A 26,595-nucleotide genomic window follows, 5' to 3' on the forward strand; every position below is an offset into this window, starting at 1 on the left:
GTGAGAACTCACTACAGAAATAGTATCCAAACTGTAAGTTCTCAAAAATCACGAATCTGGTTTAAAGAAGGTGAAAGATAAACCGGGCACATTATTTCAAATGGCTTTATAAGCAATTTGGGTTGATATCTCTCTACTTGAATTTTTTTTTAAAAAAAAAAGTTTATAAAGTAGTAAATGCCTATTGCTCTAGCTCAAGATGTTGCATCCAGGTGGAACTACCAATTGATCCGTTAAGTCTCACTGATAGCTTTACATTGTATTTGATTGGGTGAAAGCTTCAATTAACAAGACTGTTCTTCCTTTGGCTCAACATCCCCCTTTTCACACTATTTCTGAAAGAACATCAACTCTGCAAAGCAAATTTGATATGGGAAAACTGTGGTGAGCTATTCCTGAAAATCACAACTTCATAATGAATATAAGATTAATGAGCCCTAGCTTTCAGAGTTTTGTTTAGGGAACTTCAGCTGCATGATGACATGACAAGGCATGTATGTTTGTCGAATACAGAAGAGGAATGTTACCCAGAATGTTAACAGCATGTTCTTCTGAAAAAGAAAGTATTCTTCTGAATCCCCCCTATTTCCCACCATTTTCAAATTGCTATGCAATGTTCACTATGAAGCAATTTCAGTCTTTATTAGATCTTTCTTCCCTGTTTAAGAAGAAAAACAGTTTTAACTATGAATATGTAAATAAAGCAGCTCTGCTGTACTTAGGATGTAAAAAGGAAAGTGTACTTTTGAGTGTACCTGGATGCATATGTCCATACCAACTTAACTGATGCTAAAAGCAAAGAGACTGACCCTGGTGAAGGTTATCTATATGATCCACACAAAATACATAGTTGGTCTGAAAAACTCTGAAGAAGCCCAGTGCAGTGAACAGCCACCATTTAGTGCTTTTATTTTAATTATACAGTAACAATATCTTGGAAATATCTGCTTTGATAGATGTTAGGAATGATTATATACAGACAGAAATACATACCAAAAGTTTTTACATTAGAAAAAAGTAAATAAGAGTTCTTGCACATTATTAGAAAAAGCGGATAGGCAATTGCTTGAGGAATGAATCAAGAACAAGACTTTTCAACACAATCTACGAATGTAGAGATCAAAATGGAAAGCTGTTAATACATGCATGGAGAGCCAGATTTTTGATATAATACTGCAGATTTTTACCATCATCTTAAATTTTCTTTTTTTTAAAGTCAAGTGTTCATTTAGGTGGTCTCTCCTTAAGTACAAAGGATCAGGGATGATATAACCAATTGCAATCAGGATGTTTAAAGACTGGAAAAAGCAGATTTCAAGAACTTGAGCTGTGGCAGGCTGCAGTGATTAAGAGGCCATATTCAAGAATCTGATGGTGCTGAAGTTACTGGCTAGCCAGCAACACCAGCTCACATTCATTCAGTTAAGATCACTGCCTAGTGATAGTTTCTTTCACTTACACCCTTTGTATTCTATTAACATGAAGGTGGTGTAAGCTATGATTATGTGATACCTCACCTCTGCAGTGTCAAATACTTGCCAACACCTACTTGACGCAGATTTAAAGAGTCTCTTTATTTAGCAGCATGGAAAAGATGACAGTATTGGGTCCCCCCCACCAAGTCTGTGAGGCTTTAAGAAAAAAAAAATCTGTTTCTCCACCTCAAACTTGCACCACTCTAATTTTTCTTTTTTCTATAGGGGAAAAAGAAACCCCTGAGGCTTTTTATACTAGAATCATTAGAGGCAAATATAATACTGTTGGTTTCCAAAAAGAAGAAGAAAAAAAAAGCAAAATAAAATTAAGTTCTATTGAATATTTATGTACAAATTTGGTGCAATGAAAACATCAACATATTGTTTTAAGGCAGTAGTACTATTTTTCATTCGTTTTCATATCTACTATAGGGATGGTCGGAATCCTGGAGCAGACCTAAAAAATAAAATTACAAGCAAGTATTAAGATAGAGGTTACAGAATTGTCCTTCACTGAACACGGTGGCAAATAACTATTAAGAATGGAACATCTCAATTTCTGTATGAATACAAAACAAAGGGGATTTTTAGTCATAAATGCAAACAAAGTGCTTGTTGACAACCCCTCTTAGCACTGAGATAATAGGAGTTTTAACTCTCTAAGTCTTGTTTGATCTATGTGTGTGACCTTTGGTAATGTGGCATTCTTCTGGCTCATCTTTGTAACTGGCTGTGGCAATACTATCTTGCTTTGGATCTCCTCCTTTCTCCAGGTCATTTCCAGATGGTGGAGGAAGAAATCAATCCCAAGACTTTACTTGTTTGTACGGCTTCTTGTAGCTTGATGCTCTCCTCATATATTATTTCTACAACTGCAAGTACTGAGTCAGGTTTCATCCATATACAGAGGATATCCCATCATCTTGAAACCAGGATAACCAGGAGATACTGTGAAAGTCTTATCTCAGTGACTTCTTGCTAATGATTGAAAGGAGAAAAACAAGACCGGGCTCAACCCTAGCTAGATTTAAGTGACTGAAAATTCAAGGGTCCTCCATTTCCAGAAACTATTCAAGTGTTTGGGAATTGCAGTTCCAGACAGAACTGCTCACTTCTCCTGGACTTGATCTTGCTCAAGGAGCAGTTAGCAGTTCCAGTCAGAAGGATTTTTCTGTAGATCCATTTTGTGCATCAAATATGCACCTTTTGCAGATTTGAAGTTCCTCTTCCTGGTCACTTACACTTTATGGTTGAACTTTTGCAATGCACCATGTGTAGGGCTGCTTTTGGAAACCATTTATAAGCTAGGCCTGGTTCAGAATGCATGAGAATAAGTGGTTCTGAGTGCACTTTGGTTCAGCTGCACTAATTGTCAGTAGGCTTCTGGGCAAAAATTCAAGGTGCTGATCACCTATGGAGCCTTTTACAGCTTAGGGCCTGCTTATGTATGGAGGCTATTTCGCTTGTGTTATGTCTGCACACTCTACCGTATTAGATCTAATAATATAGGCCTGCTCCATGCCATCATTAAACACTAATCTCATGGGGGTTGGAGATATGCTTTTCGGTGATCATATTTGCCCTATTGGATAGTATCCTATCTCCTGAAGTCTACACAGTCCTAATCTGATGTTGTTGTTTAGGAAAATCCTTCACCGAGATTCTTTCCATTGGGTCTTGAACAAGGGATTTAGGATCCTGAGCTGAAATCAGGATGTTATTCCTTAGCTGTTACCATCCCAATATAAATTGCTTTATTCCTTTGTTTTATTTCATGAAATTGTATGTTGCATTACTTATGAGGCTTATAAACTGAATATAAAAACAAATGAAATAGAAATGAGTTACCACAATAAACTAATGTCCAGTAACAGACATACTGATTTTTACAGCACAAATTTACCTCATTTAAAAGATTTTGTCATAATACATAAAATTAATCTGACTAGAAAAAATTGACTACTAGAAATATGTCTAGCACCTCAGAGGATATTTTCATAGACAGATTTTTAGTTCCTACTAAGTGTAGTTTAGCTCAAGATCCCTGGAATAAAAAAAATGGACATCTGTGCATTAAACTGTAAAAATGCTAAATCCTAATAGCCAATTAAAGTCTAGAAGCCTTCAAACCATCCTTCAAGTTAATCCAAAGCGTAAGTCATTCATCATCCATCAAAAATTTTAATCAAGGCAGAGTGCTCCCCAGACAGAAAGAAGTCTCTCTGTGTATATACTAACTAGATTGCTCACCAGTTAAATGAGCAATTGAGATTGGCATATGGTGCTTACATAACAATTCATGGCATTGAAGGATAAGCGGAACAATGGCAGTATCAATACAGTTTAAAGGGCAATCATAACACAATGCAGAAGGGCATTTATGAAACGCGTCTGTTGCACTAGAAAGTCCTATCTTTAATGTCAAGGACAAACAAGATTTACAGAACACAATATATAGGGGGCCAAATGGGGTGATTGGGTTGGCAGATTTTAATCAGTAAGATGCAGAGATAAATTGTAGTGAATATCCATGCAGTAAACTTCATTCTGATATTCACATATGCAAGTGCAAATACACATGTATAATACCAAATGATATCCTACTTATATGCCTCATTATAAGTTGCATAATTAAAAAAATTAAAATACAAGCTACTGTAAATATTACAGTCATGATACAATGCATATAACTATAAGCAACTCTAGAAAGGGAAAACTTCCATAGAAGAGGCAAAATTAATGATTAAGGGGAATCTCTAAATATTTGTTGCTTTTAAAAACAACAAACTCATGTCACTTTTGTCTGGCCTGTTATAATAATGTCCCCTTCAACTTGTGTTATGTCATTACAGTGTGCATTTCCAAACTATTTTCAGGAGAGATAGTAATAGGAAATGGGAAATACCTAATGCACTTGGTTAACAATCCTTTGTTCATGACTGCTTGGAGTTATAATTATGCTGGAATACTGGTGCTTACCGATGTTCTTTGACGTTCCGGCCATCCTAGCACCCCATAGTCAAATGATCACAATTTATGAAATAGGCTTGCACTTACAATGGTTGTAGTAAATGCAAGCCCATTAGTCATGTGATGCGATTTGCAATTTTTCTCGTTGGCTTCCCATAAGTAAAGTCAATAGGGAAGCTGGCAGAGAAGGACACAATTTACTTGGATCAGTTTCCCCCACCCATGTACTCCCTTCAAAGCCCTCCACACACCATGTGCCACCTGTACACGTTTGTGCACCCTCTTGAACCTCACACCATGCTTCCGTAGCTACTTGTGCAACCTCTCCAGCCACTTATGGACTGTTGCCAAGCCCAAGATTGTGCAATGCCGCCCTCACCACTTGTGCATCCTCAACAGCAGCCACTTACCTGCCTCCCAGCCTACTTCAAATTCACCTGAGATTTCCTCCGGGCTTTCCCATTGCCTTTGGTTGTTGAAACCTGGCAGGAAGGAAATGCTCACCCAATGACCCATGATCCTCAACAATGGCAGTGTGTGCAGGGATTGCCATCATTAAGTAGTGTGGCTGCGTATTATTGCGCTTTATGACCACACGGTGATGGAAATTCAAATCCCAAATGCCATCATACTACACTAGTATTTTCTTTGAATTTATTCCCAGTCTGGCTCATCACAAATGTTTTGGGATTGTTGACTCCTACAATACTGAGAAAATAGTAATGTTTGAAAGTAAAAACTGAATAGCAGTCCATCAATAACATATGGGACTTTGGTACTTTTTGACCTTAGTTATTGCACTGATGATATTACCTAGTTTGGTAATGAAATATCTGTAAGAAGACTCACAGAGGACCAGGGACCTTACAGATCAACCCTGAGCCACTAACATCCCATTCCCTTCTATCGATGCTTAGTCTATTCTGTAATAAGTTTTTCAGTTTAAAGACAATTATGGAAAACATTGCATTTTTCTTCCAGAATGTACAAGAATACAAACATATTTCTAAAAAAATGAATTCTTAGTTTCATTTAACAATGAAAGAATTTGGGAAACGTATATTCATTGAAGAATATATGGGAAAAAACGGAGAAATCCTTGCACAAAGAAACCACTCATGTGGAGCGGTCCACTTTCGAAGTGCTGCTGCATTCTTTCCTCCCCAAAGGACCAAAGCTAGAGTGAGGGTCACATGGAATACATTATTTATGTATAATTACCATTTAAATGGAGAAAGAAAAGTTAAAGGGGGGGGAGGGAGGATGATTTTTTTCCTCTAACAAAACAAGTCTGCAGTCATCTTAATTTAGAAATGTGTTAGCAAATTATTTCCCCTCTATTATGCATTCATGCATAAATATGAGAGAGAATTCCTTTCTCAAAATAGAGTAAGCAACTTAATCTACTGCTTATTTTATTCCTCTGTATCCAGGTGAAACATAAGTTGCTTATTTTAATTTTATGGTAAACTGTCCCTTACACTTATAACTGGGTCGTATATGCTACTGATGGCTCAATAATATTTATTTCTTTATATCTATTTTCTTTTTTTTACTCCTAAGCAACTGACACAGTCAAAATTCAACAGGCCTGAAGCTTTAAAATAGCTAACTAACCGTTTGGAGTTTAAAATGCCATAAATATACCAAGATTGTATTAAAAGCTCCCACAAAGTTGCACTTTGTTTTTTGTTTTTTTTAATTAACTGAACAAGACAGAATTGGATATTTTTGGATGCTAAGCATGGCTTTATATTAATCCCTGGTATGGTGCTTACTAGTGAAAACATACAAATACATGAATCTATTTTTTTCCAAATTGTTTTTCATTGTCCTAAAACAAATTACAGATTAACTCTGATTATATATCATATTAATTATGTGTTATATGTGAATGCGGCCAAAATTTTGAATGTACAATATTGGATTAATGCTATGCCAAAGGCAAACATTTAACCCCAACACTTACATGGATTAGAAAACTGTATTCAGGCATTGAATAATATGTATGAAGAGATATTGGTTAAACCTGCCCCCATCACTTTACAAGCAGAATGTCTAATGATGCAGGAAAACTGCCTAACCTCACAATTTCACAAATTGCACTGCAGAACACTTAATGATATAGAAACAAATTGAATAAGAGGTTCCAATAATCAGCGATTTTCCTTTGCTAAATAGAATTTACATATCATGCTTTAAACACTGTTGAGACAAAAAGCTTTGGATAGAAATTATATTATACATACCATATTTTCTGCGTAGTTCATCACATTTCACTTTTCTTTCATGTTTCCTACAAAGGTTATTAACATTAGAGAATACAACAAATATTTAAGATGATGATGATTATAAAATAAAAATGACAAACTAGTGCTAATAATATTTGTTTAGCTATTACAAACAGGGAAAACCGATTACATCTACAGTCATTTCTATCCATAAATGCAATTATCAACTATATCAACACAAGTTACAATACAGCTGATATTGCAGCGTGATTTTCATGTCTGTAAATATTTCTGTAGCATCTGAATCAATCCTCAGTTCAAAGTTGTTTTCCCTCCTCCAAATTTTATCTGTATTGATTTCCAATGACTGAGCACACATAACAAATGTGGTATGAGTACCAACCAACCTTTTTAAATTTTAGCATGCAAAATAGCTTCTAAAATGAAAGGTTTTTTTGAAGGTAAAACAAATTGAATTCTAGATTATGGCACTTTATAGAAAGATTTAGAAAGTGTCAGTAAATATAATTCCGTATTACCTTGGACAGCAGAATATTTCAGAGACTAGTTTTTTTCTAGTTTTCAATCAACCCCTTTTAATCAACTTCCCTGGGACTGATAATCTCAGCAGCTAAGGACTGCAGATCTGTTGTACACAATAGCTCAAAGCCAACAGTAAATTTTGTTTGACTTAGAGAGAACAAGAACCAAAAGATATCCATACCTCTGGCTTAGAATAGGCAGTGATATCTGTTTAATTCCCATAGGGTTTAGCAAGTAGATTCATTATAAATTCTTTCTTGAATTTAGTTATATCTAACTGATCTATGGATCGTAATCCTCACTTTATTTTTTTATTTTTATTTAAGATAAAAAATATAAGCAATTTCTACTATTGTTCTGATAGTTATAAAAAGCAACCCCATGATCCACTTCATGAGAATTAATACTTGTCTAACATTGGCTTTTACTGACCATAAGGGTACAGTGGTTAGAATACAATATAAGTAGTCCTTGACTTACAACAGTGACCGTTCAAAGTTACAACAGCGCTGAAAAAGTGACATGACCGTTTTTCAGACTCATAATCGTTACAGCATCTCTAGAGTCATATAATCAAAATTTGGATGCTTGACAACTGGGTCATATTTAGGACTGTGGCAGTGTCACGTGACAAATAGCTTTTTCTACCTGCTGACAAAGAAATTCAATGGCGGGGCCAGATTCATTTAACAACCGTGTTTACTAACTTAACAACTGCAGTGGTTCACTTAACAATTGTAGCTAGAAAGTTCATAAAATGGGGCAAAACTCACTTAACAAATGTATCACTTAACAACACAAATTTTTGGCTCAAGTGTAGTCATAAGTAGAGGACTACCTGCATTGCAGGCAAACTCTGGCCATTGCCAAGAGTTCGAACCTGACTGTTTCAAGGCTGAGTCAGTCTTCCATCCTTCCGAGCTGGGTAAAATGAGGACCCAGATTGTCAGGGGGCAAGATGCTGACATTTGTAAATTGCTCAAAGAGGGCTATGAAGGACTGTGAAGCAGTATATAATCTAAAGGTGCCATTGCTCTTTATGGAAGTGGGCAGCAAAAAGAAAATACAAGTCACTCTTGTTATGACTTCTAATGGAGATTATTTTGCCTTTTGCATTTTAGAGTAAGACTGAAAGTGACACTGCTATGGAGTGGCTACAGTTAGGCCTTGACATATAACAGTTCCTATAGTGATCACCAAAGTTACAACAGCACTGAAAAAAGTGACTTATGGCTGTTTCTTATGGCAGTTGCAACATCCTCATGGACACATGATCAAAATTCAGACACTTGGCAACTGATTCATGATAGTTGCAGTGTCCTGAGGTCATGTGATCATCACCTTTCGCAACCTTGTGACAAGCAAAGTCAACAGGGAGGCCAGATTTATTTAACATCTTACTAACCTAACAAATGCAATTATTTGCTTAACAACTGTGGCAAGAAAAGTCATTGAAGGAGTCAAAATTCACTCAGAAGCAGAAACTTTGGGCTAAATTGTAGTCATAAATCGAGGACTGCCTGTAATCTAATTTACTTCTTGCCTAGATTACTGCAACACAGTCTACATGTGTCTGGTCTTGAAGCCCATTTTGAAGCTTACAGCTAATCCAAACGGTTATAACCATTTCTTGATACCCTTGTGTGACAATATTGCTATGTCAGTTGTTTGGCTACCGATGGGCATTCAGATAAAATTTAAAGTACTGGTTATCAAACAATTTCAAAATAAAGAAACTAAATGTTTAATTTACACACACACACACACACACACACACACACACACACACACTTCTCCATCTATTGCAGCAGTAAAGTTAAAAAAAAGAAGGTAAGATGCTGAATTAAGGGAGCAATTCATTAGGGCTTCACCTCAGAAAAAAAATATGTCACAGAATACCCAAATACATGATTAATAGTGGTAGTAAGTGGTAGTAAGAAACAAGGCATTATTTTGATTGTATTCATTTTTAGCTTCAAAAACACATGGCTTTTCAATTTTATCTTCTTTCCGTTTACATCCTGATGGGCTTCACTTGATCTGGAATAACATTAAGCTTGTCCCTTGGTTGATTAGGTGCAGTTAGCTTTTTTAATGCCTTCATAAGTATGCATTTTATTTGTTGTTTTAACAGTCTCTTGGGAAAAATAATAGTAAGAGTTCCCATCTAGCCTTCAGGTGAAAGTCTCTATAATTTTAGATATTTTTCAAGGAGACAAAATACTTATCCAGCTGGCTCTTGTTCTGTAAAACCACAGAACATTTCTGCAACTTTGTCTAAAAATGAAATGTATTTCACTATATTTGCCTGTGATTCTTACATACATGACTTTTTAAAAACTATACGTTATGGGAGCCTTTGGTCAAAACATGTATTTTAAGAATATATTTATTTGATTTATATATTGGATTTCTATTTTCAGTGGCTACTAAATTTAAAAAAAAACTAAAAACCATTTAACTAATGGTTAAAAACTAAAATTATTAATACAGTCAATTAATAATTAAAAGCTTAATGAAAGAGTTATGCCTTTATGATTTTTCTATGTGTACAAAGAAGGAAGCAATATTTAACTTCCAAGAGAGTTTGTTCCATAGCCCACAAGCAATAGAACAGGTTTTCTGCTTCATTCCAGACTAACAATTGAGCATCTTCAAAAAGGCCCCTCTTGCAGATTAGTAATGGCTGCAAAGGTTTGCAACAAAAAAGGTACCCTGTAAACATTCAGGCACTGACTATTTGAGAAGGAGGTGAAATGAAACAAACAAACAAACAAATAAACTAGAGTTTTTGTTGTGCACCTGATCAATCCTACTCAACCAGTACAGTTCCCTGCAATCATCCTCTTTTAATGATCCCATAAGCCCTTGCTGGGTGGAGACTGGACAACTGAATGGGGCTGAATGTTTACTGGCCAGATGCCCTTCTTGTCATCAATGTGGAGTTTCTTTTCAGCACATATATTTTCAATGTGTCCAGAGAGAAATATCTGCTTCTATCTACGTTCGAATTCATAGCCTCCTGATTATGAGACGACCTACACCTTTATGCCACAACCCACTCAATGCAGATCTCTGCAATGCATGCACATAAAAAAGTATTATTTATCCTTATTTTGCTGTGCAGAACTGAATTCCAGCAGAATACAGTTAGTAGTTCTTGACTTATGACCACAATTGAGACCAGAACTTCTGTTGCTAAGCAATGCACTCATTAAGCAAATCCTATGGTGGTTAAGCAAATCATGTAGTCATTAAGCAAAATCTGGCTTTCTCTATTGACTTTGCTGGTTGAAAAACTTTGCTGGTTGAAAATAATGATCATGTGACATGCAGCAGCCATTATAAATACATGCTGGTTGCCAAGGGCCCAAATTTTGATACATGACCGTGGGGATTCTGTAACAACTGTCAAAGTCACTTTTTTCATGGTCACTTTAAAAGCTTGATAATTGGCTGTAACTCAAGGACTTCCAATAAAAAGAAGCAGAACTATGGCAGAGCTATTGACAGAATTTCAACCAATGAATAGCCCAGATTGTTCCAATTTATTTCCTGCCTCGCTTCCACTTCTGACCAGCAATAAACTTGGATCCTTGCTTGTAAGCCAACAAACTATTTTAAAGCTCAAAGCTTTTCACTAAGGACAGGCTGAAAGGCATCAGGAATCCTTTTGTTTCTGCAACCTAATAATGTTTTAGTAGCCAATACTTAAGATTTGCTAAGAGAGTGGTGTTACAGTTAAAAATTTCCAACTTACCGTTGAGCATGTTGCAGTTGTTTTTCTTCCCGATCACCAATAAATGTTTCTTCTTCTTCAGCGGCTGCTCTCCTGAAAATGAGAAAATTTTCGTGAACATTTCAGAACAATTATATGTCCAGGTGGCGTTAAATTATTAAATTTATAACAGGGAAGTATCCTATTTTTAATTTTACAGCCTCAAAGCATGCCCCTTTACAAACTGTAAACTAATCAGAAGTAATATCTGTATTGACTTACGATCAGGATGTATCTCAATCCCAGATTATCAAATGCTACTAAATTCACACTTCATCCTAAAATTTTAATTCAATTCTTAAATTAAATTAAACTTATTGTTCAGATTTAATGTACTCTAGATAAAGAGATTTGTTTTATATAAAAATGTACCTCATCTAATATACTCTTATGCATTCAAAGTGGACAATTTATGAGGATACTTGACAGCATAACAAACAGAATAATGAATCAGACTAGTATTACTGAATTTATTTTCTGTTAAGTAGAATAGTGGCCATTCTCTACTTTCAATCCGCATGGAAAAACAAATGTGAAAAACGATCAATAGAAAAATAAATATTTCTTAGCTATTACCTTTTGATTTGTTAAGACAAAATAGGAAATTTCATTTACTACTACTGTACTTTGACCATTTCAAGAAAGAACACTGACATCCAGTGGACATGTTATGTAAGAGATTACAGAATTATTCAAAAAATACCATGAATGTATATATCTAATAAAAATGATCTAGGGGACATTTGACTTGGTTTATTGGTATGCAAGTGTAGTTTAAAGATTAGTTTTCTCAACAGGTTTATATATAACACTGTATGTAAAGTTTACAATATCAATAGGGACTGAGATTTCCATCATTAAGCAGTACAGTCATACAGTGCCATGGCATGTTACTGCATCACAGTGACATTAATCACTGCCTTCCTCTTGTTGTTGTTAATCAAGGATCGTGGATAATTAAGCTAGAATTCATATGACATGAGTTGCAACTTCCTGCTAGCTTCCCAGAAAGTGAATGGAGAAGCCAGCAGGAAATCACAAGGTTTTGATGGTTTAGAAACAGGCAGGCAAATGAGTCCTATAGAGTTAAGCAAAGTGGAAGGTTTGTGGTGAGTGTATGTGGGATATGGAGGGGGAGCTGCTGTGTTGCATAAGTGCATGCTAGAAAGAGAGTGCTGCGACATTCCTTTATGGCCTCTTCCCAACTGGCTGCCCCATTGATTTTGACTGTGGGGATCCAGAAGAGGAGATCGCAAATGGCAATCATATGGCTAAAGGATGCAGCAACTATTTTAAGTGTGAACCAGTTGCCAATTGCCCAGATTGTGATCACACTGGGATGCTGGGTTGAGACCCCATCATAAACACTGTTTGTGAAGCACCAAACAGTTGCTGAACAAGTAGTTGTCAACCAATAACTACCTTTATATTATGTGGGTTTTTTTTTCTTTCAGGCTAACCTGCATATATAAGGGCAATTGAATGAGTACAGGAAGTCCTCGACTTATAACCCCAATTGAGTCCAAAATTTCTGTTAAGTGAGACATTTGTTAAATGAGTTTTACCCCATTTTACTACCTTTCTTGCCACAGTTATTGTGAATCATTGCAGTTGTTAAGTTAGTCATATGGTTATTAAGTGAATCTGACTTTCCCATTGAGTTTGCTTGTCAGAGGTGGCAAAAGATGATCACATCATCCCAGAGTAGTGCAACAGTTATAAATATGAGTCAGTTGCCAACCATGTGAATTTTGATCACATGATTATCAGGATGCTGAAACGGTCATGACACCTTTTTCAGTGCCATTGTAATTTCCAAAAGTCACTAAATGAACTATTGTAAGTCGAGGACTACCTGTAATCCAGGTCTTACCATAGAGACCATCTTGAGAGATCCATTCAGGCGGCTTTTAAAAAGCTGATTAATGTTTTCACAGTTTAACTGATAAGAAGAGGGGATAACACAATGTTGTATATGCATTCTACCTCCAATTCTACATTTGTCTTCTCTAGGATAAATTATGGCCATCAATATTCTACTGAGGTTTAATTTCTCATGCTATGATCAGTTTTAATATTCTGGCAGTGTTATTGTAGTGATTTTTAAAATCTTGCTGTAAACCACCCAGTATCAGGTAATAACATATTTACTTTATAAATATGCTTCATTTTGCACACATTTGGAACTAAGAAAAAATGCTTCAAACAACATCTAATATACAGCCTCTGCCAAATATGAAATTAGTCACAGCTTTAAAATATATCATAGACAAATCAAATGTGGTAAGTCCCATTTTTACATTTTAAAGATATTTTTTTTGTTGTTGGACAGATATCACCGCACATTATTTTATTTTCTAAAATTCCTGTGGGGTCCAGAAAGGCTCCAGTGATATCCTTGGTAATAAAAATGATGTTAGCTAAAAGTTTTTTAATTGTCACTTAATAGGGAGTGAATTGCGCATTATATGTAAAGACTCTCTAAAATTATTCAGGTAGGAAAAGCCTGGCAGATGCCAAGAGAGATCTCTATGTGTGTAATATAATCAATCATGCTTAGAGCTCAGGTCTAATATTATTTCATTATATCTGTTGCATTTTTTCTGGCAATTCAAGATGATAATTATTCAAGATGATATTCCCTTATTCATTATTTTCCCTAATTATGTTTTTTATTTTTTTCATTTAATTTTTTTCTTTTTCTTTCATTTAAATTTTTTCTTTCTAGCATGTAAATAGGGTCCTTATTGGTAGTCCTCGATTTATAACCACAATTGAAGCCAACATTTCTGTTGCTAAGCCAACATTTGTGTTGCTAAGCCAGTTGTTAAGTGAGTTTGGCCCCAATTTTCTGATCTCTTTTGCCACAGGTGTTAAGTAAATTAAGTTAAGTTATTAAGCAAATCTGGCTTCCCCAATTGAATTTGCTTGTTGGAATCAAGAAAATCTATTTAGAAAATGTGGGTACCTTTCGGAACGCTGGCGACATCTGCGGTAGCAATAACAGCAGCAACAAATTATGAACACCAGAATAATGCCAACTACAACAGCTATAGTGATAATGATTGCTTCCAAACTTGCTGAAAATCAGAAGTAAAAAAATGTTAGAAAATGTTCTAATGTAGCCATTAGAAGAGTTTGTCCTGGAAAAAAGTGATTTATGTTCATTATGCTTACAGACATACTCTTATTAAGCACTGTTATGTACCTGTCTGGTGAAAGGGCAGATCTGTCACTACAATATCTATTTGCTAAATTCAATTTGTTATGACTGTGCAGTTGCCCACTTTTAATAATCCATATATCAGTACAGTGTGTGTTCATTTATCACCTACTTCACATTAATAGGAAGATGTCACAAGATGCAAAAATGAAAGACTATGAAATCAATGGAACTGTAGTTAATACTTAATGCTATGCCATAATACGATTTGTTTGTCTTTAGCTTATCACAGAACATCCCCCACCAAAAATATGAAGTTTATAAAAACCAGTGGAACAATCTCCAGATCACACCAGGCTGAAAACAAATCACCCTATGGGGAAACATAGTGCATGAACAAGACAAATATCATGTAGTTCCAAAATGCATTATAAAACAGTCATTTCTAGATTAACAATATTTGTCTTTCATAAAATCCAATTTACAACCAATATTTCTGTTGTGGAGAGGGTGGTTAACAAATCTATAAACACATACTGAATATAAAACTGTAAAAATATAATTTACAATCGTTAACAAATACTAAAATCATATTAACATTTGAAAGCCAAATAAAAGCAATGCATCCTTACAAATTTTCTAAAAATTTAGAGTGGAGTCAAAAACATTAGAGGGCATGCTCAGAGCTGGAATGAATAGATAACAAGGTTCTTTCCTCTGTGCTAAAAAGAAAAAGAAAAAAAAGGCGGGGAGAGGCAGACTACAAGAGCATCTTTAAAAAGTCCCTTTCTGCTAATCCTAAGAATTGCATCAAATATAAGACACGATTCCCACATTTAGTCATTACAAAACTATTTTACTGCACTTGATGTTTCACATATATGCCAAAAAACCCTTATTGGCTGTGTTTTGATATCATAATAACCCAGGCTGCACGAGCATTCTTTTCACCTCTGTACATCCTTTCTAAATTAATGGAAAGTTGGAAGGAAATTATTTAAGTGGGGTTGGGATTCTGTCTGTCCATCAGCAGGGTAACTGGAAAACAGAACAGAAGAGATCAGGTCTGGTATGGGAAGAAGTTGGCAAAAGTTGGCAAAAGAGTTGGCAAAAGAAAGATTGAGTTTGGAAATAAGCTGGATCAGGCCAAAGGTTGAAGAGATAAATAAACCTCAGTGCACCCAAATGATGATTGTTCCATTTTAAGCTTGTCACATTCCTGGCCACATGGTCCATTGCAGAGCATATAGTACACAACTCACTCTGTACTTCAAGTTCACATACATACATACATACATACATACACACACACACACACACACACACACACACACACAGATAATCCATGAGCAGAGTTGAAACACATATGACATAAAGAGTATGTCTGACATACAGAGATACTATGAGCTATGAAATTATACAGACATCTCTTGAGCACCCATGAAGAAAAATAGCTAAATGCAGGTGAAAATCTTTATCAGAGTTTTTCTTGTTGTGATTAGAACAGTGAAGAGAGTGTACTTCTCCACTTCTGCTGCATCCACAGATAGCCAGCGAACAGCTATTTCGGATGACAGATATTTCCTTGACAAGGAACGTTTGGGGGAACTTTTGTAGGGCTCCTGTGAGGATTCTTTTAGGCATCTATTGGGTAAAGTCTCTTGGATTTGCTCTGGGTTGAACTCCAGTTTTGCAGGTCCTATGAAGTGACTGGGAAAATAGTTTTGCTACGTACCAGGGTGGACACCAAATTTGCAGATGATACTAAATTGGCAGGATTTGCTAACACCCTTGAAGATAGGATCAAGATCCAGATGGATCTTGACAGACCTGAACACTGGGACCTATCTAACAAAATGAAATTCAATGTAGAAAAAAGTCAAGTCCTACACTTAGGCAAGAAAAACCAAAAGTATACATATCAACTGGGTGAAACCAGGCTTGATAGCAGTGACTGTGAGAGTGATCTTGGAGTCTTAGTGGACAATCAGCTAAATATGAGCCAGCAGTGTACAGCGGCAGCTAAAAAAGCCAATGCACTCCTAAACTGCATTAACAGAGGGATACAATCAAGATCAAGTGAGGTACTAATACCACTCTATAAAGCCTTAGTAAGACCACACCTAGAGTACTGCATCCAGTTTTGGTCACTGGATGCAGTTTTGGTCACCACATCAAAAAAGATGTTGCGACTCTAGAAAAAGTGCAGAGATGAGCAACCAGGATGATTAGAGGATTGGAAAATAAAACATATGAAGAACGGTTACAAGAACTAGGCATGGCTACTCTAGTAAAGACAATGACCAAGGGAGACATGATAGCAGTGTTCCAATATTTGAGGGGCTGCCAAGGAGAGGAAGGGGTCAAACTATTTTCCAAAGCAGCTAAAGGCCAGACAAGGAATAATGGATGAAAAACTGAATAAGGAGAGATTCAACCTGGATAGAAGGATAAATTTTCTGAGAGTGAGAACAATCAACCAATGGAACAGCTTGTCTTCGGACATTGTGGAACTTCATCACTTGAGACTTTCAAGACGAGATTGGACTGTCATTTGTTAGAAATGATGTAGGGTTTCCTGAGTGGGTGGGGGTGGACTAGACAACCTACAAGGTCCCTACCAACTCCATTAATCTGTAATCTATACGTGTGGATTTTTAGCTAACTGATCCTGAAGAAGTGGACAGACTCCCTGCAGCTGTGAGATCTGCCATCTTTGTTCTGAACCCATGCCTTCCTGGGAACCCATGCCTCCCCTGTGCCTACATGATAAGGTCAAAGAGGATAATGCATGTCTATAGGAAAGGAGATAGTAGTTCACTCCTTTTCAAGAGGCCTTCTTTGGACCCTACTTCGTTGGGCAACAATCACCTACTACCAATCTTTCCTTTTTAGAAAAGTTGTTGAGAGAATGATAAGCATCTTTCTGGAGAATTATCTTTCACTCCTCATAGGGTACCAGTTACTCAGTCAGAGGTAGTATACAATATGGGTATCCTCCTGGCGTTGTAGCTCCTGCTTGAGGAACAGTGGCAGCTGTAACTAAGAGACCTTTGCACAAATTCATCTTGTATGCCAGTTGGGCCTATTTGTGGATCATGAGACTCTATTTCATGGTCACTAATTTTTGTCTGGATTACTGTAATGAGCTCTACATAGGGCTGGCCTTGAAGACTACATGGAATTTTGCTTGTTCGAATGCAACAATGCATGCAATTTGAGACACCTATAATTTGTCCACATTATATCTCTGTTTCATGAGTTGCTATGGCTCTCAGCAAAATTCAAAGTGGTGTTATTACTTGTAAAGTCCCATATGGCATGGGACCAGATTATGTGAGTGACAGTCCTTTCATCAGGACAGCTATTCATTCCATTAGATTGGTTAGGGCGAATTTGCTCCAAGTCCCCACTATTAAATATTGTCACCTGGCAGGACATAGAAAGCAATTTTTTTCTGTAGCTGCATCTACCCTATGGAACAGTCTCTCCCCTGAAATATGGAATACCTTTACCCTTCTTGCTTTCTGAAAGGCCATTAAGATCTGGCTATTCCATCAGATGCAGATAGAAGACTTCTGTAGTGTTTTTTAAGATGCTACTGATATGGCATGGAGGTTGTGTTAAAAGAGTTTTAATATTTTGTTTTTTTAACTGTGTGTTTGTTAAGCCCTATGGTGTTTTACACAATACTGATACCCATAATATTTTTCGAAATAAATAAACAGTGATCCCATCTCATAGGAGACAGTGAACTGAATGTTCTTCCATAAAGACATTGTAATTATGTTCTGGCCTATGTTAATCAACATATATACAAAATTACATACCCCAACATATTCCCCAGTAAGACTTTGTAAGTGAACACAACGATGATGGTGGCATTATTTTGTTTACAGGATAATCCATACAAGTAGAATTGTCACTGCACCAAAGGCACTGTGAGGAAAAAGAATGAAAAATAAAAACAAATTTATCAGGAAGTCTGAACCAAGCTTATTATTATATCAGCAGTTTTATCAAGATAAACCAAAGCATTTACCAAAGCTTTTACAAAATTATCAGTACCAGCAAAAGCCAAAATACTGGCAATTTGATCTATATAAATCCTTAAAGCTTTGTTTTTTTCATTACATATTAATATTTATGTTCCATCTTTACTGCACTATTCCAGATAGTTTATATAATACTCTTGCCTCCTTTTTTCCCCACATCCCTGACACAGATTAGGCTTAGATTGTCTGGCTCAAACACCCAACCAGTGTCCATACCTAAAAGAGGAGTAAAATTTGGAATTTTTTAATATGAAATCAGGATCTTAAAACTATAACAAAGTATCAGAAATGTTTTGTCCCATAAACACTTTAAACAGATTGAATGAAATTATGCCATATTTCATCTTGATTTACCAAGATACCATTTTTAAAGGCTAGCAAGCTATAACAGCTAGCATATTTATCTTACAGGTAGTCCTTGACTCATCATAGGTGAGATGAGAACTTCCTAAGCAAAACAGTCATTAAATTGCACACAATTTTATAATCTTGTTTGCTCGAGCCATTAAGTGAATCACCATAATTATTAAGCAAATCTCTCTGGTCATTAAATGAATTCAGTTTTCCCCACCAATTTTGCTTATTGGAAACCCCCTAGGAAAGTGATCACATGATCTCATACCTTGGCAATTATTGTAAATACATGCTAGTTGCCAAGCACCCAAATTTTGATCATGTGACTGGGGAGGACAACACAGCAGCATAAGTAAGAGTGAAAACTGGCCACAAGTCACTTTTTTTCCAGTCTCAACTTAAAATTGTTCTTAAAACAAATAGTCTAAGTCAAGGACTACTAGTAATTGATTTGTTTCAGGCCAACTTCCTTAAATTAACCAGAAAAAATTTAAAATGCAAGTAGTCCTTAGCTTATGACTACCAAATGTTCAAAGTTACAATGGACTCCTAAAAATTACAAGTTGCAAAGTTCAGACAGCCAGGCCCCCTTCCCCATAATCACATGACTGCATTTGGGATTTCATCAACTGGCTCCTTACTACCATTTGCAGTGTCTGTAATTTACACTTTTGCCAAAAATCACCCCACAGAGAATAATGGGTTTACTTAACAATTGTGTCATTCACTGAATAACTGTGGCGTTTGCTTAATGTTCAAGGTAATGCATTTAATAATTTCTTTTTAAATGGTTGTAAAATCTGATTAACTAAACAATTATCACTTTACAACCATCATGACTTATGCTCATAATCAATTGTAAGTTGAGAACTTCCCATTCTTTATCTTGGTAGCTAAAAATGCATTTTATACTAATCTGAGCAAGAAATAAAATGTATTTCTCATGAATTCAGATTATAGTGGCTTTGTTTATAAAATTTTTCCATTGAACAATTTTATTTATGAACATTGCTATGATGAAATCCAGATATATCTTTTCTAAGAACAATGCTGGCAAGGCTGCAGTAGTTTCCCTGCTGCATTTATCATTCAATTATCAACACAATTATCATCATCCCCGGAATTCAGAACTTAAATGATTCTAAAACATTTATGTTGCTTTAACAATTTCAATGTGACTTAGAAGGTATGTGTTCTGAAAAAATTCAGGCTGCATAGATACCATTTTTCTCAGAAAATTTTATCAGTCTTCTTTCCTTTTTCTACACTCTTTTATAGATTTATATCTGTAAAATAAATAACTTGGGCTGAGCAAGAAAAGGGAGAATTTTAAAACATTACTAACAAAGTAATGGTTGTTTACTTGGCTGTTGCAATGACAGGCTTTTCTGGAAAAGATTAGCTGTTCTGCTTGCTGAAAAAATGGGGTCAAACAACTCAAGGACCCTGCCTTAATTAATCCACTCATGAATGAGGAGAATTCGGCATTATTCAAGTTTCTACAATTTCATATCCTAATTTCTTATTCCTTGACACATAACCAGATTAATGAAACATGATGTGATTCTTGCTTGCTGGCTATATTCTGTGTTAGGACCTTTCCACCCTCTTTTATCAATGATGTTCTCGCCTATTTTATCACTGTGTTTCTCTTCTAATATATTCGGGATAAATGCTGCAGTCAAATAATAAGGTCACTGTTATAAATTAAGCCATTCTATGTAAAGATTTATTATTTCTCTGAAATCATTTTTTAAAAACTAAATATGATCTCAACTAAACAAGTGTTTATAAATGAACAGTTCACAATCCAACTTCAGGAAAGTGAAATAAAAATCAATATTGATTTTAAGCCATTATCAGAATTCACCTAGACATGAAATAACCATTAAATGAATTCATGCCAAGAGATTTATTTTTAATTAAAAAATACACAATATTGGTAGTCCTCAAGTTATGACTGTAATTGTTCACAAATTCAGTCATAGGTCATTACAATTGTCAACCCGGATATCACATGGCTGGATCCAATTTTACAACTTTTATTGCAGTTGTTAAGCAAACATTGTGAGATAATTGTTAAGGTTGGGCACCATTTAACGAAATGGTAAATTGGGCGCTAGCTAACAAAATGAAATTCAATGGTGAAAAAAGTAAAGTTCAACATTTAGGCAAGAAAAACAAAATGCACAGGTAGAGTATATGTGGTACCTTGCTGAATAGTAGTAACTGTGAGACACATCTTGGAGTCCTAGTGAACAACTAGCTGGTCTTTGCGCCTGTCGGAGTGCTGGAAACCTGAAGACCAACTGGCTGGTGTGTGCATCTTTGCAAGTGCCGGAAACCCAAAGACTAGTGGCCAGTACTTTGGCGAGCATGAAGATCAGGTGGCCGGCGTGTGCATGCACCCCGTCAGCTGGTCTTTGGATTTCCGGTACTCCAGCAGGTGCAAAGACCAGCACGTGCACGCCGGAAACCAGAAGAGCAGCTGGCAACGGCGTGCATGCCTAGAAAGGGCTCGGCGTGCCACCTTAAAAAAGTAACTTTGAATTATTGCAGCATCTCCAGTGAAAATTGTCATTTTGCAACTAGTATGTATTTACGAAGGTTGCGGCAGAAATACAAGAGTTACAGTAATCTCGATGGGTTTGCATCTATTGTAGTTTCAAAATCAGGTCATAAGTAACCAGTTGTAAGTTATGGATTACCTGTAGTCACATTTACTCCAGTTTTAAAACATATTCAACACATTCGTTTACAGAATTCAGAGAGACAACTTTTCTTTCATGTTATGACAAGCCATGTTTAGTAAATCATTTACAAATTCATTTTTATCTCAATCCTTGATTCCCACCCCCTCCTCCTTTCAGACTTTTTACAGTTTGCCTTCATGTATAATTAAATATATTAAGATTTGGTAACAAATCACAGCTTGTACAACCAACTGGGTAAAACTGAAATTGTGATTTAACACAATTTCAACAGAAGGATTAGGAGCCCACACAGGAAGAATAAATTTGAAGTTTCAATCACTAATTGCCAATGGCTTACTCCTAGCAATGAAATAGCTTTTTCCCCCAAAATATTTATGACACCTTCTTTACATTTGAAAACTCAGCAGGAAGCTGTCAGCTACCACAAAGATAAAAAGAAACGTAACTCAAAACTGCATTTTTATTGTATTCTAAGGAATGGTAACCATAACAGAGAACTGACAACTGCTGAATGAGGTAGAAATACAAATTCATAATTTATAACCAGCCAGATCTCAAACCTTTTGTGCTCTCCTTGCATCTGTACCCTCTTTGAAAATTTGCATTTCTTATCTATCCCTCAGTGTCCAAATATAGCAATCTTTATATTATCTGCAGTCTTTTGTTCATATAAGCCCACCACTGTAGGCTGAAAATGTTTAAGTCACTGAGTTCTAAATGTTGTTGTCTTATAGTTGCCAGTGACCTATTGTTTACTGATATCAAACAAAAAAATGTTTGCATTTTTTAAAAAAAGTCCTTGCCCATAAAATACAGTAAAAATATTTAAATTTTTCCCTTGGTTAAATAAAAATGAAAATACTTACTGCAGTATTTTTTATACACGCTTCACATTTCATTCCAGTAAATTCAGAACATGCTGAAAAAAGAATTAAAAAATGGAAAAGAAAGTTTAAATCTGAAAGTTGTAGATTTTCTGACAAAAATTTACAGATACAGAAACAAAGGCTTTTAGGTTCTAGACAGTCAAAATTTCAAATATATATAAATACTTCAAAAGCGAATGCTTTTTAGGATTCTAGGCTTTAGGAAGACTTTTGTTACATAAATTTCAAGTACATCTAAATAAAGCACTGTTATTGAGTAGCAAAGTAGATTTTATAGTAAATTTCAAAACTGTAACATAATATGCTCAAAGTTAAGTTGTGAAGCATATTCAATGTATATCTGCAGTGTTATACAAAAATAATAACTAGAAAAAAATGAAAATATTTACAAACATTGCAAGCAGCATTTTCTAGTGATTTTTTTAGCCACAGAAGTCTTAAGAACTGCAACCATTTCAGAAAAATTTCCGTGTAAAGTCATTAAAGACTAACTTATACTTACAATTTTACAACATTTTGCTTGGGTATTTTAAATAGTTGATATATATTTTAAATGGAAACTTCTGCAGAAACGCAGTGATCCAAGAACTACAGAGGAACATAAAAGTAGACTGCATCTGCCATGTCATAGGCAGATTAACATGCCTTTTTCGTTCTGAAATTCCTCCCTTTCCTGCCCAACACTTTTAACTATAAAAAACTCAAGCCACTTTAAATGGCCTCTAGATCATGTTTCACTGACACCCACATTAACTGAAATAAGGACTGATGTACAGCCAATGTGATAGGGAGAAGTAGAGATTTCAATCTCCTTGCCACCTTCCAAGAGCATCCTTCCACTGCTGCCACATTGGGAGGGAAAGGGCAGGATGAGGCAGAGACAAAGCCCTTGTTTTCTAGAGTCACTAGTTGGAGTACTAAACCAAGACTGTTTTGGGAAAAGAGAGCACAAGCTGAAAAGAATTTTTTGTGGTTATCTACCAGGAAACTCTGGCAAAGTGGAACATGTTTCTCCATGCAAGGGAGAGTAGAATACCATCTTGCCCAAGCAATAAAAGATAGTTGCAATCTGTATGCAGACCCTGGCAGCTCCACTTTCCCTCTTGAATCCTGCTGCTTCGTTCTCCTTCGAGCTGTCTCTTCAGAATCCCAAGATGCTTTTTCCAAAAAGCAGCTGCCTTTTTTTTTCTTTTGAAAACATTTCATTTACAATCCAAGAAGTTTCCAGAACTAAAGAGGTTTCTTGGATGAGAAACAAAATATTTTCAAAAGAAAAAAACCCACAAGTCAAGCTGCCTTTTGAAAAACGCATCTTTAGGACAACCATGACCTTGATGATTGAGAATCTTCACAGATCTTTCTGCAGAGGCATTTTTTATCCATCACCCCAAGAGCTATGCCCAGATGGGGGTTCCTGAGGTAATACTCTTACTCCTTTTTGCATCAACATCCCCCATTCAATTCTGCACATCCCAAATGTGGTCCTCTTTCTGCCCCAAGCAGGCCACCTTCTGCCTGTGTCAGTCCTATAGTTGTATATTCTTGTCAAATTTAGTCTGCTTTCCATTAAAACTAATCTGAACCAATTTTTCAGGAAACAGTTATGAAAGGAAGAGACATAGCTAATGGAAGACATAATTTTTCCTTAAAGAAAATTGCTAATAACATTTTTATTTATTGATAATTATAGAAAGAAAATAATAACTTAAAAGACATGTTAAAATGTTTTTCTTATAATTGTTGTGAAGAATATAAGAAGTCATTCTGTATATATATTTTTTATTTTTCCTGTTGCACTTTTAGCTTAGTTTTTCACTTTTATTCTCTATTAACTCTTAATATTTTGTTGTTCAATAGCAACCAAACTCAATATTGATGTTCTGATTAATATAAAATCCTGCAAGATAAGCAGCCAAAGTGAAACAGCAAAGAGTGTCCTTCAATAAAGTGTTTAATACATTTAGTTCAATGACATACTGTGAAACTATTCATAGACCTTGGAGACTTTTGTACCAATGTATGAAAAGGCTTGTTGTAGACCTTAAGGCAGATGAATCACATGATCATGACAATTAATAGTTCTTTGCCCTAATCCATCAACTCAAAAAAGAAAATGTTCAATATTCATATTTTTAAAAGAAATCTATTAGGGTTGAATAAGCTACAAGTTACTACAAAATAAAAATCATATCTTTAATAAATTAGAACTTAAAATGCTTAACTCTCTCATGCTACGACTAACAGCACCTTCAGATATTTTAATTCAGAAATGTTAGAGTGGTAAATAAAATCCCTCCCTCAACCAGTCCTAAAGTGTCACATATGCCTGATTTTACATTTTAAAATACCTACAACAAAGTCAGCTTCAAATCCATAATACCGTGTCTAGTTCAGTTGTAACCATTTTGTGGAAAATATAGGAAATGCCACTTGCAATAAAATCAGAAGCTCCTGCAGGAGTTTCAGTTAAATCATCCTCTTATAAGAGGAATGCCATTTCCATAACCCTGAAGGCCCAGGTTATTCTGAGTGTTAATTGTAACCAGCTGATGAGCACTGAAATTAAGATTAATTGAGCTAGAGAGCACTGCAGGTTCTGGAGGTTGGAGTTAACAGAGGCGGCCACAGAAATCTGTGGGGAAAACAATACAAGAGCAGGAACTGCATCCAAGGATATGTTTAGGTCAAAGTAAATGATAAAACCAGGTTACTGGAAAAGATGTTCATCTGTAAAAAACAGAAGGGATTTAATACGATTATAGCAGATTATTTTTTAAACAGCTGGGGCGGGGCGAGTCTGCTAATGTAGGAAAAAACTTTACACAAAGTTTTTGACCCTCCTCACTTCCAGAGCCATCAGCTTTGAGACTCCCAAAATACCCAGCCAGTAAGAACGGGGCTCGACTTTCTCCCCACATCTGCAAGACGCCCCTCCGCCAGAGGAAAACGGGGGTAAAAGCGCCGGTATCCTGAAATTTCCGGTACTCAGGAAATATGGACGCCGAGAGAAGCGGGATGGGAAAAGGAGTCCCTCCCAAACGCCGAAGAACTGCACATGAGGCGGGAAAGGAAGCCGAGCCTGAGCGGCGGCCCATACTCCCTGTCCCGCAATGCACCCCCACACCCCGCGCCCGAACAGGGAGGCGGGACCGCTCCTCGCTTACACGGAGCAGGAGTCGACGAAGGGGACGTCGTGTGCAGTTCCATCGTCGGGCAGAGGCATAGCAAGGCGCATAGAACGGCCAGAGTCCAGAGACGCTTCCCGCAGGCCATGGTCACCGACATCGATTCACCCAACGCAAAGCCGACAAGCCACGAACTCCTCCGGGCACCTGCTCTCATAGAATTCAAGGATAACTTATTCCCTGATTCGCGCAAGCGTACTTTAACAATGTGGGAAACGCCCAGATCTCTGGGCGAATAAGAACGCTCGTCACCGCCCACGTGATCTTGATGCGTTGTGGGGGGGGCAGGGTTCCTTTCCTCTCTCGCGCGCGTTCGGTTCGTCGCGCCGTTTCTAGAAATGGAGGATGAGCGTGGGGGGGGGGGGGGGGAGCGGGCGGGGAAATCTTTGGCTGTGCTGTAAATAAGGTGGGTGGCGGGTTGCATGAACTATTTCTATTGGGCAGCGCTTCTCATTTTCAGTAACTTTTAAGAGGGATGGACTTCAACCCCCAGAATTCCTCAGCCAGTATGGTAGGTTCGGGAATTGAATTGCGTTCCTCTTAAAGTCCTAGCGGTGTTTGAGAAACTCTGCTTGTTGACTGGGGAACTCTGGGAGTTGAGGTCCACGTATTTTAAAGTTGCTGGCGTTGAGAAGCGCACCTAGATCACGTATTTTACGGAGACAGGTTGGAGCATAATTTTCGTTGGTGGAAATCAGGATTACCTAACGCAGTGCTTTCAGCACTTGATCTCTGATACTGATGTGAATTGCAAACCTCACGCAAGCTCTCATTTAGTAGTTTGCCTGACAAAAAACCTTAAAAGAATTCTTAAGTTTTCTCATTCTTTTCAAACTCTTTGCTACTGCCTTATAAAGAGCTTCAACTCTGATTCTGAACCTATATGGCTATGATCTCCCCACCCCACCCCCAATCATAGGAGTTAGTTTGAAGGAAATATGAACAAGGGCTTCCATTGTCAATTAGTGCAAACTCTTTTGTTGTTAGTTACGAAGTCTGACTCATGGACAACATTCCTCCAGGCCTTCCTGTCCTCTACCTTTCTCTGGAGTCCATTTAATCTCATGCCTACTGCTTTGGTGACTCCATCTAGCCACCTTATTCTCTGTCATCCCCTTCTTTTGCCCTCAGTCTTTCCCAGAATTAGGCTTTTCTCCAGTGAGTCCTTCCTTCTCTTAAGTGGCTAAAGTATTTGAGTTTCATCTTCAGGATCTGGCCTTCTAAAGAGCAGTCAGAGTTA

At 36.6% G+C, this 26,595-nt stretch overlaps 1 protein-coding gene across 1 annotated transcript; it reads right to left on the bottom strand.

Annotated features, from left to right (window-relative positions):
* Positions 1-878: 878 nt before the first annotated feature.
* Positions 879-25,548, bottom strand: PTTG1IP2 (PTTG1IP family member 2). Its single transcript, XM_014051548.2, has 7 exons — positions 25,335-25,548; positions 22,150-22,202; positions 17,991-18,099; positions 13,966-14,077; positions 10,980-11,051; positions 6,695-6,741; positions 879-1,932 (listed from the first exon to the last, which is right to left on the bottom strand). Exons 1-7 carry the CDS (start codon positions 25,510-25,512, stop codon positions 1,883-1,885), a joined length of 621 nt encoding a protein of 206 aa, XP_013907023.1. The 5' UTR covers positions 25,513-25,548; the 3' UTR covers positions 879-1,882.
* Between the last annotated feature and the right edge of the window lie 1,047 nt (positions 25,549-26,595).

Source organism: Thamnophis sirtalis, unplaced genomic scaffold (genome assembly GCF_051295495.1).
Source record: "Thamnophis sirtalis isolate CommonGarterSnake01/CBP01778 unplaced genomic scaffold, rThaSir2_p1.2 scaffold_4, whole genome shotgun sequence".
NCBI lineage: Eukaryota > Metazoa > Chordata > Lepidosauria > Squamata > Natricidae > Thamnophis > Thamnophis sirtalis.